At 38.9% G+C, this 16,726-nt stretch overlaps 1 protein-coding gene across 1 annotated transcript in view; it reads left to right on the forward strand.

The window, feature by feature from the left end:
- The window catches only part of LOC110192041 (gamma-aminobutyric acid receptor subunit rho-2), a 63,497-nt gene extending 53,782 nt beyond the window's left edge, over positions 1-9,715 (forward strand). Inside the window, exon 9 of the mRNA XM_020963074.2 lies at positions 1,890-9,715. Coding sequence (XP_020818733.1) covers positions 1,890-2,198 — 309 coding nt within the window. The 3' untranslated portion in view covers positions 2,199-9,715. The remainder of the gene's footprint in view (positions 1-1,889) is intronic.
- Positions 9,716-16,726: the final 7,011 nt, after the last annotated feature.

The raw sequence follows: 16,726 nt of genomic DNA on the forward strand, positions 1-16,726 counted from the left end.
ATGTAGAAAAGTGTAATTTTTATTTTCAGGAATTTTTTAAAGCAATCTCTGATTTCTAACTTAAAACTTGAGGATTTTTTTTATTTTCATAATGTATTTCAGATTACAAGTTGGAAATACAATAAAATCTTGGGGGTTTTCTTCCTTTTTTTTTTTTAAAAGACTAAACTTCTCAACCTCAAAAGGTGCTTCCCAACCTCCCTAATAAAAGGCAATAATTTCAGGCCAATTCTAATTTACATGAAATTTTTAAAAATTTAATATTTTATTTTTTCCCCAATTACATGTAAAAACAATTTTAACATCCTTTTTTTCAAATTTTGAGCTCCAAATTCTCTCCCTCTCTTTCTCCCTCACTGAGAAGGCAAGAAATTTGACATAGGTTATACATATATAGTCATGCAAAACACATTTCCATTTATATGAAATTATTAATCTCTCTTTGCCATATAAAATTTCATGGCATCCACTGGAAAATTTTAAAGCACTGCAGAAATAGGAGCAGGTTGAATAATTTCACCATCTCTGTTTCCCAGATGGAGAAACCGGGGCACTGAAGGATTAAGGATTAAGGCTGGCAGGCACAACATGCATCAGAGGTGGGGACAGCCAAGATTAAATCCTGATCTCCAGGGCAGAATTTGATATATCTCACTGCCTAATTAGCCAAAACTGTCCCTCACTAGACTGTAAGCTTCAAGCAAGCAGGAACTATTCCTTGTACATCTTGGTATGGGAAAAGCTTCCCTGGAGTACTTCAATTCAATTGGATAAATGTTTATTAGATACTTGCTAATAAAATAGGCAGCTAAGTGGTATAGTGGATAGGACAGCTGCACTCAATGTCAGGAAGACCTGAGTTCAAATCTGCCATAGATACTTGCTAGGTCTGTGACCCTGGGCAAGTCACTTAATCTCTTCAAGACTTCAGTTTCCTCAACTATAAAATGGAGATAATGATAGCCTCTATCTCCCAGGTTGATATGAGGATCAAGTGAGTCAGCAAGTATAATTTCATTTGCAAACCTTAAAGCACTACATAACCGTTAGTAACTGTTGTTGTTCAAACTTTGTTTTTGAAGAGGACCAATGACATCACAGGTGACATCTTGACTTGTGTGTGAATGGGATTTAAGTGAGGCAGAGCTGTGCAAAGTCTTCAGCCTCACTCTCTCTTCCTGAATTATTGACTTGACTTTTGTCCTGCTACTGCTAGTAACTACTACTGTGTACAAGGCATTTTGCTAGACTCTGGTGACATAAAAAGACAAAAATGAAACCATCTTTGCCCTTAAAGTGCTCACATTCTATGATATATGTCTACACAGTACACATTCAAAGGTATTTTGGATTTGAATCTTTTGCAGGTGCCTACCCAGAGTATTTCCCTCTACTCCCCCATATGATTGACCTCTTCTTTTTAGACAAATGTCTAACTGGTAAGGAGGAAATGATTCACATAATAACATTTGCAAAAGGGACTGAATTTATTCTATTTGACTCCAGAGGGCAGAACGAGGCTTGATGGCAGAGAAAACCTCCTCATGTTGAGAGCTATTCCAGAGCAGAATGGGCTGCTCCAAGACCCATCACTTGATGGACACATTGAAGATTAAGGGGCAAAAAGGCTCCAGTCTCACCCAAGGGGAAGCTGTCCAATGTCTCTTCAAGCAAAGGCTAGATGATCACTTATTAGGTTATTGGAGAGATTTCTATTTAGGAATGGATTTTACCTCTAAGCTCTAAGGTTCTATGATTCTGTGAACTTAATGAAAGTCAGTAGGGCTCCACGTTAAGAGAAAGAAAGCATCATTCTCATTAGGTCTTTTTTCTTTATTCCTTTTAATGCCTAATGCCCACCATTTTTCCTTTGTGTTGATTGTCCTTAGGCCCCATGCCTGTGTGGGATGCTTCATTCAAGAACCATTATGCTGGATGGCAATTATAGTGAATCAGAGGCCAATAGCCTAGCAGGCTATACGAGAAGCCACATAGTGACTGATGAAGAAAGACAGGAGAAAATTGTGGTCCACTTGGCCCTGAGCGATGAAGCTAACACATCCAGAAAGAAGGGACTGAAGAGCCACATGGGGTTACGCATCATTCAGAACACTCATGTCATAGACAAATACTCCAGATTGATATTTCCTGCCTTCTACATATTTTTTAACTTAATATACTGGTCAGTCTTTTGCTAGATGTGATGAGATAGCACCTGTGTGAAAGGTTAAATGTATTTACACACCTGGTACATTCACAGCAAGGTGGGATGAAAAGAACACTGAATTTGGAGTTGGAGATCATCTCTTCCATTTGCTGATGTGATTGTGTACAAGTCACATAATTTTTCTGCATCTTTGATTCTTCCTTGGTAAAATGAAGAGGTTGGACTAGATTACCTGTTCTACATCTATGATCCTGTTATATGATGAAATTTTCCTTCCCCAGCTAGATGGCACAGTGGATAGAACACTAGGTCTAGAGTTCAAGAAGACCAGAGTTCAAATCCTGCCTCAGATACTTACTAACTGTGTGACCCTGGGCAAGTCACTTAACCGCTGTCTGCCTCAGTTTCCTCAACTGTGAAATGGGGATCATAGTACCTACCTCACAGGATTATTGTGAGGATGAAATGAGATAATATTTGTAAACCACTTAGCATAGTGCCTGGCATATAGTAGGTACTTAATAGATGCTTGTTCCCTTAATACCACCACCCTCCACCACATTGCAGAGCAGGAAGTCCCAGATAACCTCCTCTCACAGGCATCTTTGCACACAATGATGCTGAGACCTTGTCACAATCTTGTCAATAAGCTTTTACTTGTCATGGGACTTAAGCTAAGCCTTGGGCATTTTGGATGAAGCTCTCCTAATTAGTAAAGAGAATGCTGATTTGAGAGTAAAGTTGGTTCAAGAGCTTTGGAGAAGACATATTTCTTTTTCTTCTTCTGATACTCATGATTACAGACTGACTCTGGATGTGTTGAGACACAAATTTGGGAAGCTGTAGGAGAAGCCAGCTCCTCCACATTTCCTGATTTCTAATTTACTTACCTAGAAACTTTGGAGAGAGAATTTCCCCTTGAGTGAAATTGGGACCTCTCTCTCTTTTGTCTGGGGGCAAAATAGCTCAAACCAAAAGAGAGGCACTGAATTCATCCAAGAGGAAACTCTCCAACGTCTCTAGGACAGTAAGTTGGAAATCAAAGATTTATTGAAGAGCCAACTTTCCCTGCATATCTGCTGCTTACTATATCTGTCCATCTCTCTCTCCATGTGTCTGGAGTTATTCCAGGAGAAAGTCTGGAACCACACATGTCCTCTTTTGAAGAGAAAATTTTTAAAAAGTCTTTCTTCTCCATAACTCTCATACCAACTCTTCCCTAACATGGGCATACACTTTGTGTTAGCATTCTCTTCACCAATTAGTAGTATCTCATGCAAAATATCTGAGACTTGGTCCTAGCTAAGCATAACTATGTTCCGCTTGTTTTCCTTCCTTGGTGTTTTCAGTGTCATATCTTCCTTTCTGGCAAAGTCCAGCTATCTCTGGACCTGTCTTCAATACCTGTCTTGAGAGCTAGCTTAAAGAAGCTCTCATTGATATATTATATCTAATATTGTTGTTGTTTGTCCTTCATTTTCAAAGAGGACCAATGACATCATGGGTGATGTCTTAACTTGCATATGAATTGGATTTAAGTGAGAAACCAGCTAATATTTTACAAGACCTATAACAAGCTGCTGAATCGAAAATTTAATTGATTCATCTGGGGAGATAAGGAGAAAAAATGAAGTGAAGGACAACCTCATGGGGGTTCTCTGGGTGTGGAAATGGAGAAGATTAGAATTCAAAATAACTATGAAAAGTCTGAGGAGATGAAGGGGAAAGAACACACTAAATGTACAAACTCCAAGCTGAAAGAGACTTTTTCTGTAAGGGTCGGCTGGAAAAGGACCTTGTGATAGAATGGAACATTGTTCCCTCTTGAGAGCACCTATAGGAGGCTCACTTGTCCCTTTGAAGCCCTGCTCAGGTTTCTCTAGGAATCATCATAGAGTCAGAGCCCTAGGGTGATTTGTGCCTTTGCCTCATGGCCTCACCTCACCATGCCAGCCAGGGCAGGGTACAGGTTGAGAGAAGTGACAAGAGACTTGATTATAATTAGGTGGCAATTCTTTGGCCTCTGGGAAGAAGATAGAATCAGCTTCCTTTTGCTGTCTTCTCACATCCCAGCTCCTTCTTTCTTATCTATGCCTTGTGCTATACGGTCATGACAGACAGACAGTTCCCCCCGTACTTCTCAGGAGTGTTTGGTTGTTCCAAATCAATCTCTGATTAGGGAAATTTCAAGGACTGCTGGGGAGCTGTCTGAAGGGAGAAGGACCTTCTCTTACATCACACCATTCAAGCAACTGTTCACGGGTAAAGCCAGCCCTGGAAAGGACAATGGGACTGGGGGCCACAAACAACCTCTTCCTTCTTTTCCAGGTTCACCACTTACCCGCTTCCTCAGCTGTGAGTTGGGAGGAGTCATCTGTGTCTCCGTCTTTGGTATTCCAATAGCTTCTCAGTGGTTTGTGGACAGTTTGAGACCCAGGGTGCTTCATTATAATCTTCAGTAGTTTATAAAGTCACACAGGAGATGGGAGAGTGCTATCATTATCCAGTATGCCTCTAGCCACTTGCCTAAGGACCTTCAAGGCCTAAGGATCTCCAAAATCATAATAATTTCCCTTCTTATGGTTCTAAGCAGGGAAAACAGGCTGACCACTTGGTAAGTGAATTCTTTGACTGAGGCAACCCATGAAACAAAGAAAAATACAAAATGATACTGTTCCATGTGCCTACATTTTACTTCTGTAGAGTGGTAGAAAAGTAATTCAGAAAGGATTATCTATGAAATTTAATTTAACTGTTGGTACTCTTAATGTGAGACTTTGTCAGTGACCAACCAGCAGACTTACGACTATAGGAACTGGCTCATATCATTGCTGATCTTCTTGCTACAAATAATAATGAGACAAGAAATAAGTGGTTATTGATTCATTAGCAAATCAGCTGTTCATATACACAGGCCATTAACAATGAGAAAAGGTAAAACTCAACATCAAATTGGAAGAAAACATAAAAATAAGATGATATGGGTGTAATTAAAATGGCTCAGTGCTGACCTATTCAAAATTATGGTTGACACTGAAAAAAGGACATGACTACCAACATGGCCATTGATTAGTACCATTTCCTAGGGAAGTAACCAATATAAAACAATTACTACAAAAAGAAGAATAAAAGAATTCAAGATTACCTAAAGTAAGGAATAACCTCCTTGTTAAGTGAAGAGATGTGGCAGCCAAGGGCAACATTAATTTATAATACAAACTCATTTGCAGGAGAAGATTATGGGGTGTATCTCTTCAAAAAAATTGAGAAATTGCTCAAGGCAAAACCAGTTTACAGAAAGAAGCTTAGCATGAGAAGCAATTAGTCCAGGTCATCCCAAAAGCATTTGAAGTGAAATAAAATGAAAAAAGTAATTATTCAGTGCTTACAATATACTGGGCACTGTGCTAAGGCCTAGGGAATACAAAAATAGAAACCGTCTGCGCCCTCAGAGATTGTATAGTCTAAAAGAGGAAGACAATGACATACAAAGGAGTGGTGGCCAGGGAAAGGAGTTTTAGTTGGGGGTCAGGCAAGTGCATCACGGGCATTATGAGTTGATCAACTGATGTGTCCATTCTAGAAACAATGGTACTCTTGACTTGATTGTAGAGCAAGATGTGGAAAGCAGAGGAGGGGAATCACGATTGCAGTGGCAGGCAGATAGTAAAAAAGGTTTGGGAGAATGACTGTATAGAATGTGTCAATGAAGCATGGTTTAGGGCCAGCTTTATAGAGAGGTCTATGTAAGTTGCACCTCATCAAAGACATGTTTGATGAAAATAGGAGAAGGGAATAGGCAGGCTTTTGCAAATGATATATATAGCAGGTTACTTTATAGTCATACAGTTGCCTGAAAAATTCCTAGAATACAAATTCCACTGTGCTTCTTTATGGCTCTGAAAAAACATTTGAATTCATTGGATTAAAGGCTCTCTTCCACCAAGGTATAAAAGATTTCTTGGTATACACAACATTGGAGCTGACTTTCTTTGTTCAATGATCCTCTTTTCAATATCAAGTGATACATAAAATGGAGACCCGTGCTTGCCAAAGGTAGAAAGAGAACTGATCGCCAAGGTAGAGTCCAAATAGAAAAGAGATTCCCTCCAGATGGTGAAATCCTCCATAGGATTCAAATTGGAGATGATTGTGTTGATCACAGCAAGCACTAGACATTGTAGAGCCTCCTAAATGAGATCTATAATTGCTCAAGAGATGGGCCTAACTATTAGTGTTAAAATGTATCCATGGAAAAAATGTATAAATAATGCCTCTTGTCCTTACTATGATGTGCCCTATGGGCTGGTACATCAATACATATGTCACAGGCAAACCCTGCAGGTGGAGAATTGAACAGCAGGAGGGGAGTGGGCTGGATTGATTTTGGGACTTTGGGAAATTGCAGCATGTTGTTACTAACCCCCAAACTGAGGCCCTTGTGGAAAGTCCCCATCCCCAGGGAGCTTATATTACTAATTTACACGTGGTCAGGCTGAATTACAGAAGAACCTCCACTGAAAATTCCCTCTTATATGTGTCGTTGCCTGGGTTTGTAAGGAAGATACCAGTAGAGCACAAACTCTCATAGATCCAAGTGAGATGGAAATGTTTTGGTATAGGCCTGGCAACAGAACATCCAAGGATAAGCCTGGCTAAATGCGGAGATTGTTTAAGTCATAAAGGAGTTGCAAGCTGCATGGTAGAAAAGATATACATACCAATGAAAACATCATCATTGATTTAGAGCTGATGATCATAGGATCATAGCTCTAGATTTGTAAAGAACCCGGAGGACCATCTATCCAACTCTTTCATTTTACTGATGAGTAAACTGAAGCCCAAAACAGTTAAGTGATTTGACCAAGGTAACAGTGGCAGAGTCAGAACTAGATCCCAGGCCCTCTAACTCCCAATCCCATGCTCTTTCCACTATGGTAGGTTACCTCCTTCAAATCACTGATCCTTGAGGTATTAAAGTGGTCTAGTTAACCTGCCCCATTCATGTAGTGGGCTTTGCATATGACACCTCATCTCTCATGATGTTTCAGGATGAAATGGGACTTCTTTTCCCCACTTTGATCATCAGAAATCACATTAGGAAGAGAAGAAAAGAAACCACCAGTTCTTGATTTGGGCTCTCTGCTCTCAGATATTGGTATGTGCCTTGGAGTTGGACTGAAATGTCCACTTGTATTATTTAGAACACTGTTCTTGATGTGAAATGATATTTAGGCATTCAGAGCATCTAAGATATTTAGATGTATGCAAAGAGTAATGATAACACATAAGCCTCTCTGAACAAGATTACCCCCTTAAAGAATATGTGTTGAACCCACAGGCCTTCGGTGTTTGGATTTTTTCCCCTCCTTTTCTTCTTTATTTTCACTGAAAAAGAAATAATACCTTAGCTTGGGGGCATTTCCTGGAGATTAGTTGCTGGTTGGTAAACAGCTGATTCTCTCAGTCCTCACTAATCCCAAAGAAATGCTACATGTGTTAGTTATCTCTGCTTAAAACTGCAGGTAAATTGAAGGCTTCATGTCCTAAATTCATGCAAAGGATAGTGCTCTGAATAGTTCTGATTAAGAGCTAAATCCCAGAGCCAGGTGGGCCCTCAGTCCTTGCCTATGCTTTTCCTGACTGAGCTGAGTAGAGAGCTTCTGTAGGCTCTTGACCTGGAATATATAAACACATCCCATTAGCAGATTGGGATAAAACACTGAATGCTGTTATTATGGAAAAAAGCTCTGACCTGCTCTGCAGACCTTCAGATGTCCAGTTAGGACCTAAAGTCCTTTATTGTGAAATGGCATTTGTGACAACCAGAGAGAGCACCAGATTTGGAATTAATTCAAAAGATAATTTTAGGAAGGCAAAGATAAGGGAAGGAGGATGGAGGAAAAGAAAAAAGAAATAGGGGGGGAAGAAGGAAGGGGAGAGAGAGATAGAAACAGACAAAAACAGAGAGAGGGGAGAGGAAGGAAGGTTGAATGAAAAGAAAAAAAAGCCAGAGGACAGGCCTCAAACACAGCAAATACCTGTTCATACTGAGTAGTCAGGGAATAATTTGTTCTGGTTAATTTAATATTCTAGTTAACTGACAGTACAGACTTTACACAAGTTACCAATTTTCTAAGAATTCAACACTAAAATTTTATTCAAGATAATTTAATATTTCATGGATGATTCAGAAGAAACTTTAGGATCTTACATTACCTCCTGGTCATCATTAAGAACATTAATCATCATTGTACAGTATACTACAGAAATGTTCTCCTTATCTAAATGGTCTTAGTTATTTGGATTCTGTATAAACTTGGTTCCAGTTCTTTGGTTTCTGAAGTTCACTGTGTTATATTAAGTGAAAGCCAGTTAATTTGTAAAATTAATTATCCAGTTGTGGAGTCAGGGGTCGAAAATGAAAAGGTTTGGTAGATTACTTTATTTCTGTGACTCTTGGTCACTTCATCCTTGCTTTTCATGGGATCTGGAGGCCTAGGTGCCACTACATGACCTAGGGCCTTGTTATTCCTTAAAATACTGTGATTTCCCCTTACCCACCCCACAGCATGGATTACAGTGTTTTTATTAGCATATAAGTATTTTAAGCATGGAGAAAGAGAAACGTAGAGCAATACTGACTTACTCAAAATCCACCTTGATTACAACATTACTTGTCACAAACTTGACTAGACACTGGAAAAAGATCTGCTGGGAAATGTATTAGGCTAGGTCTTTTTCAAAGACTGCTTTCTCTTTCTTTTCATCAATAAATATATATTTTTTAATGCAACCACAAGGCATATAGCATACAACTGTCAGACTAGACCACCTTATAGAAAGATCTGGTTATGCTTTTGCTCAAAAATCTATTTTCTAATGAATAAAGTTTAAGGGTTTTTTTGCATGATATTCAAGGCTCTTCACAATTTTGCAGCATGCTGAATTTCGGCTTTATCTCACGTCACTCCCATCTACTCACGCTATGCTTGGGCAAATCACTTCATTTCCCTGTGCCTCATTTTCCTCATCTATAAAATGAGGGGGTTAGACTAGATGGTGTCTGAAGTCTTTTCCAGTTTGTCTGTCTATGATCCCTGAACATGCTTTTCTGTGCCTTTGTTTACCTGGTTCCTAGAATATCTCGTTTCCCCTCTTCACCAGTTAGATTGTTACCCATCCTTTAAAGACCAATTTAAACGTCAGCCCCTCTGTGATGCCTTCCTTGACCTCCTTAAGTAATAATGACCTTTTTCTATTTAGCCCTCACATAGCACTTTGCACATTGATAATGTACTTATCACCTATTATTTTGTATTATAATTACTATGTATTTGTCAGGTTACTTTACTGAATTCTGAGAGGGCAAGGACTTGAGTAAACTTTGTTATCTCCTGCCTAGTATAGTGCTCTGCACACACTGTGTACAGTCACTGTTTGTTGAATTATTTGAATTGAATTCAAAAGAACTATCTCAGTAAAAACTGTAATTAGCTAATTATGTGAGGCTTCAGAAAAAAGTAATAAAAGCCGTCCTGGTTACAGATCAGAGGTATGGTTTTCATAGAAATAAATGCTACAGAATAGGAAGTTCCTGATCCTAAAGACAGAGGCCCTACAACTCTAGTTCCCTAACTGGGGTTGATATATTTTCATATGAAAAAAATAAGGGTACTTAAGTGGTGGTGAGTTGGAGATATTTGGCAGATGGAAAATAGCTCCTCTTCCTCTCTGACCCCAACCCTTGTGTGTGTGGGCCATCCTTTTTCAGCTCCTCTCTTCAGGCATTATCTGGGCACAACTTTCCCATTAGTCAGTGCCCATGCTCTCTAACCTGACATTTGTTTGAGGCTTCTGCTTTAGCGGGGCTTCATCCATCTTCTATGTATATCCTCCCATCAAAATGCTATTGGATCATTCTGTGTCTAAATATGTAATGGAGTAAGTTTACCTTTCCCTGCTGTCATTAATATATTTAATTATAATAATAGGGAGATATAATAATATGTAGCAATAACATCTCTTTTGTTTAACTCAAGAACTCAGCTGGAAAAAATCCTCAGCAATTACAAAGACAGCTTTCTTCTTTCTATGTCCTTGGGTCACCATGGTCCTTTCAAATGCATTGAATCTCCCCAAGAACACACACACACACACACACACACACACACACACACACACACACACACACACACACACACACGATGGACCATATCTTAGGTTAACTGCTTTCTTTTGAGAACTCATGACCAATGTAGAAAGTGAACAGTCTTGCAGATATGAGGAATGGGATATAGGCAGGAAAAGAGCCAGAGCAAGTAAGTGCTGCGAGGGGATAAGAAGAGGTATGTTTCACTAGTTTTGTCCTGGGCTTCGGAAAAACCACCACTGTTTTGTGCTGGCTTTAGATCTCCTTGTATCCTTTAGCTATAGTGTTTTTTCCAGCATCTGAACTGATTAAAAACATCAGGAACATGGCAGTTGGGAGTGGGGTGGGGGGAGGGAGGGGGAGAGAGAGAGAGAGAGGGAGGAAGAGAGGGAGAGAGAGAGAGAGAGAGAGAGAGAGAGAGAGAGAGAGAGAGAGAGAGAGAGAGAGAGAGAGAGATTGAGACACTGAGAGAGACACTGAGAGAGACACTGAGAGAGACCCTGAGTACCTGTCCAAGGTACTGATATAGCAAGTCTCTCATTCTCTTCCAGTTGCCTGACTCCCTCTTGCTTTTCTCAAGGTTTTAGTTTTCCTGTCACCCACAGGGCCAGAAGAGAGTCATTTCATTGGTCACAAACTCTTGGCACCAGGGGCCCAGTTAGGAGAATTCCTTTTATATTAAAATAGGCATCCCCAAAGGCATCATGAAGTCCTAGGAATGGTTCCCACTACACTCAACCCTGACCAGGTTCTCATCTGCCACTTTGGATTTTTTTAGGAGAGACTAAGAGAGTAGGAGAAGTTACAATAGATGGATAGAAAGAGGAGCTGCAGATCAGGGAGGAAGGAGAGAGGAAAATGATGTTTTGTATCACCCTCAGAAATAGAGGCAGAAAAAAAAAGTGATGGACCTTCCTTCATGCTCCCCAACTCCCAGCTATGTAAACCTCATCTTGGTCTCAGCTTTGACTTGAAATTAGCAAGGAAAGCTCTTGAAAAATTGATTTGTGCTATATGTGGTGGGGATTTCCTTTTCATCTTCTTTTTATGTTAAAGTATTTATGTTTGCTGGTGTTTGTCAAGTTCAGAATATTAAGAAAATATTTTAATATATTTTTTGTTAAATATTTTCCAATTACATTAAATTTTTAATATTAATTTAAAAAAAAATTTTGAGTTACAAATACTCTCTCTACCTCCTGCTTCTCCCCCACCCCTTGAGAAGGCAAGGATTATATTGATTATATATGGGAGGTCATGCAAAATACATTTCCACATTAGCCACATTGCAGACGAAAACACACACACATATACTAACAAGAAAAATAAAGTGGAAAAAGTATGCTTCAATCTGTACATCAATTCTCTCTCTGGAGGTGGAGACCATTTTTCATCAAGGGTCCTTTGGAATTGTCTTGGATATTGTCTTAATCAGCTAAGTCTTTCACAGTTCATCATCATTACAATGTTGCTGTAATGTATACCATGTTTTCCTGTTTCTGTTCGCTTCATTTTGCATAAGTTCATATAATTTCCCAGGTTTTTCTGAAACCTTCCTGCTTGTCATTTCTTATAGCGCAATAGTATTACATCACAATTATATACCACAAATTGTTCAGCCATTCCCCCCAGTTGATGGGCATCCTCTCAATTTCCAATTAAGGGAGTAGTTTAAAAGTTAATTTGTGAACCTGAAACCAACCTGTTTTCAGAAATATGGACTAAAAAAAGGAACATAAATGAGGAAGAGTAGTTGTCAGACTGAATTAGAAAAGGGAATCGGATTTCTGACTTAGGAAAAATTACTGAGGAAAATGAAAAAAAATATTGAGATTAAAAGGGCAGTTTGAGGGGCAGCTGAGTTCAAATCTGCCTCAGACACTTGACGTTTACTACTGTGTGACACTGGGCAGGTCACTTAACTCTGATTGCCTCACCAAAAAAAGGCAGTTTGAAATGAGTTTATTAAAGTGTTTTGTAATTTGTAATTATAGCAGTAAGAGTTAGAAGGGATAGTTGAGATCATCTAGCCCAAAACATTGGATGCTGCTGAATAGAGAAGTTCAAGATTAACTGGGTGGGGTTAACAAGCCAAAGAAGTGAGAACTTCCAAAGTGCATTAATGTTAGGGGGAGAGTCTCTAACAATAATATGAGCTCTTAGGTCCATTCCAGGTCTAAAACCTATGATCTCTATGACTTCAGCAGGGATTTAGCAGGAATAGGATACAGGAGGGAGGGGTGGAGGAGGGTATGGAGCCCAGAAGGGAAGAGTTAAAGGGCTATCGATAGAGGAGGGGAGAGACTTCAGCTAAAGATAAACTTCAAAGACAAACTTTGCATGCTTTGTCTATTCTGGCAAACCCATAAGATTTCTTTCCTCAACTGTTCTGGGTACTCTTAATAGGCTCACAGGGTTGTCCACTGAGAAGCAATGTGTCCAGTGCATTTAAAGTCTAATCTGAGCTTTGCTTCCTACTTGCATGACCTTAAATAAGTCACTTAACTTTTCTGGGTCTTAGTTTGCTCATCTGAAAAATAAAAGGGCTGAATTAGATGACTTTTGAGAACATTCTCAACTTCACTGAGTTGTTGTGAGGAAAGAATTTTGTAAACCTTAAAACCATTCTATAAATGTAAGTTGTTATTTTTGTGTTAATAACTAACTTTACTATGAGCAACAGGTGTTACGGACTGAAGACTGGTATTGTAAAGATAATAATAACTAGTATTTATATGGTGCTTTAAGATTTGCGAAGGGCCTTACAACAACCCTGGAAATTAGGTGCTTTTATCATTCCTACTGAAGAAATTGAGGAAGACAGAGGTTAAGTGACTTGCCCAAGGTTACACAGCTAGTAAGTGTCTGAGGCAGGATTTGAACTAGGTCTTCCTGATACCCAGTCCAGCTCTCTTGCCTATTGCACCACCTAGGTTCCTCCAGTGAGAAGAACACTAGATGTGGAATTAAAAAAAAAAAGGAACTGGCTGAATCTTACCTCTGCTATTTACCACCTGTATCACTTAGGATAAGTTACTTCCTCACAATTTCCCCATGTATAAAATGAAGTGGACTGACTAAATGATGTCTAAGGTCCCTTCCAGTTTTAACTCCCATTTTATTTTCTAGATGATCCCAATGAATCTATTTTTCAAAACAGGGTTCTACATTTGTGGGAAAAGTATGTAAGTAATATATCTATATAGAATCCTCTTTCATCAACACTGAAAAACTCAGAGAATTAGGGACCCAAGGACACATGGGACTCATGGATTCTAGATGATAGATTTAGGGTTGGAATCACAGAATCACAGAATTGAAAAGTTGGAAGGAACTGCAGTGACATAGAGTCCAACCCTATCCTGAAAAGGATTGTACCACATTGGGATACTCTCATCTATGCAATAAGTGGCTGATTCAGCCTCTACTTGCCAACCTACAATGAAGGAGAGCCTCCTACCTCTTGAGGCCCATGCTGAGATGGCTCTAATTGTTAGGAAATGTTTTTCTGTCATCAAGACTAAATTTGCTTTTTTGCCATGTTCCCTCATTGCTCCGAGGTACTGCCCTTTGGGCCAAACAGAACACATCTCACCTCCCTCTTCTACTGGACAGCTCTTTTAGGACTTGAAGACAACTATGTCTTCTCTGAGTATTCTCAAAACATCGATAGTTTCTTCATCTGTTCCTCCTATAGCAAGGACTCAAGGCCTCTCACTGCCCTGGTTACCCCCCTGTAGATTCTCCCTTGTTTATCATTGTCCTTCCTACACTGTGGTGCCCATAACTTAACATAATGACTAAAGGCAGCCTCACTAATCTCACCAGGACTCTTAAAAGAGAGCAAGGACTTCCAGGCCTATATGTGGTCCTCACTACCGTTGTACTCCAAGTTTGAGCTCACTCTTCCTAGGAAGGCAGCATATATTTGTTGGTCACAGATGGAATACTTGATGACCTTTAATAAGAAGAATACTGCCTTGAGCTAGGAGACAAAATCTGGAACTGGATCTGGTGGGGTATTATCTTCATGTAAGCTCTTCGTGGAGAAGTCCAGGACATTTGAACTATTATCAGCACATTCATTATAATTCAGTTTTATTATTTAGTATCAATCACAATTAATTTATTATAATAATTTATTGTCAATTATAATTTGTTTTATTAAATCAATGATTATCATAATTTGTTTTATTATAATTAATTTATTATTAATAATTAGAAATCACTTATTTATAATTAATGTAATTGATCATTCATTAATGTTATCATTAATAAACAATGCTGTTATTGTTTAATACATCAGTGATTTGTTTATTATTAACTATTATAATTAATTATAATTCAGAGGTTAGGACTAAATAATACTATGTTACTTATAACCTGCTCCCTATTTCAAAATTAAAAAGGAATATCAAATGACTGAATGAAAATATAAAAACCCAAGACCCGTTTTACTATTTCAGTAGAGTTCATAAAACAAAGATTACAAATAATAGCCAGCCTTGGCATAGCATTTTAAGGTTTGCAAGGTGCTTTACATATGCTGTTTCATTTGAGGCTTGCAACAACCCTGTGAGTCAGGTATTTATCCCCATGTCATAGATGAGAAAACAGGCTGAGAGAAGTTAATTAATTTGCCCTGTGTCACACAGCCAAGTGAGTATGGAGGTAGGATGTGAACTTGAGTCTTCCTCGCTCTAGATCCAATCTCTGTCCCCTTAGCTCTGAAACAGCTGCTTATATAGGTCAAATTATTTCCTGACATACTAGTCATAGGAGAAGAGGAAAATTAATGGTAATAAGGTGTCAGTAGTGGGGATACATTCACTGATTATGCTGTACAACAATCCAAACTTTAAAATTAAATGTATCCTGTAATTATGTGAAAGTGCAAAACCACCGTTTTTTGGACACATAAGAATGTTCCTAGGCACACTCAGCATATCGCATACACATACCCTCAGTGTGGGGTGGCTGGTCCTTGATGAAGCCACATGGACTCTTTATGATCACTGATTCCTTTTCTAAATGTTCATTGACCATTGCTTTAATAGTATGTTGTAGAAGAGACCTTAGAGATTAGCCAGTGTAGTGAGGTTGATGTATAATTAATCCAAAAGGTAAAAGGAATCACAATTATAGTTCAGACTCATACAAGACAGCTCAGTTAGGGATCTCATTTATACCCTTAGAGAGGATAAATGAGATAAATTATGAAACGGCAGCTAGGTGACACAGTGAATAGAATGCTAGGCCTGGAGTCAGGAAGACTCATTTTCTTGAGTTCAAATCTGTTCTCAACCACTTACTAGCTATGTGACTCTGGGCAAGTCACTTAACCCTGTTTGCCTCAGGTTCATCATCTGTAAAATGAGTTGGAGAAGGAAATGGCAAACCACTCTAGTAACTTTGACAAGAAAACCCCAAATGGAGTCACAAAGAGCCAGACGTGACTGAAACAACTCAGCATAACAGTCAGCTGTCACTATTGTCCTCCTTACATAAGACAATGTCTTGCTCTCTCAGGCAGACTCAAATTCTGCTCTTTCCTGATATTGTAAAGCAGTTAGGGTCTTAAGTATATGATCAGGTAGTTGTCTTACTTAAGCAGTAGCACAGACTGGTGGAAAGACACATAATAAGTACAGCTCCCTGGGTCTTCACCCTCTGCCCTAAGGATGTCCTGTCCTGATTGATGACCCACTTCTTGTGACCACCATTTTAGGAAGGGCTCCAAGTTATGCTTCACCTCAAACACTTGTACCCTCTCTCTAAAATGCTCATCCTTTACCTTGCCTGTTTATTGCCCCTTCACCAGTATACTTCCCCCTCATCCCACTTTCCAGATTCCCTTTATGTGTTGACTTTCCCCAAAAGAATTAGAATAGGGCTTACTTAGCAAAGTGCCTCACACATAGTGTCTAACAATTTTTTAAATAGTATTTTATTTTTCCCCAATTACATGTCAAGACAATTTTTAGCATTCATTTTTGAGTTCCAATTTTTTTCTCCCTTTCTCCCTCCCCTCTTCTGAATATAGTAGGTAGTTTGATGTAGTTTATACATGTGCTATCATGTAAAACATTTCCATAATAGTCACAGTTGTGGAAGAAGAAACAGATCAAAAGGAAAAGGACCATGAAAAAGAATAAAGTGAAAAATATATGCTCCAATCTGCATTCAGAGTCCATCAGTTCTTTATCTGGATGTGGATAGCATTTTTCTTTGCGAATCCTTTGTACTTGTCTTGGATCATTGTGTTGCTGAGAAGAGCTGAGTCATTCATAGTTGATCATCACACAATGTTGCTGATATAGTGTACAATGTTTTTCTGGTTCTGCTCATTTCACTTTTTGTACAAGTCTTTCCAGGTCTTTCTGAAATCTGCCAGTTCATCATTTCTT

The sequence above is a fragment of the Phascolarctos cinereus genome, unplaced genomic scaffold (genome assembly GCF_003287225.1).
Source record: "Phascolarctos cinereus isolate Bilbo 61053 unplaced genomic scaffold, phaCin_HiC Scaffold_5;HRSCAF=322, whole genome shotgun sequence".
In the NCBI taxonomy this organism is placed as follows: domain Eukaryota; kingdom Metazoa; phylum Chordata; class Mammalia; order Diprotodontia; family Phascolarctidae; genus Phascolarctos; species Phascolarctos cinereus.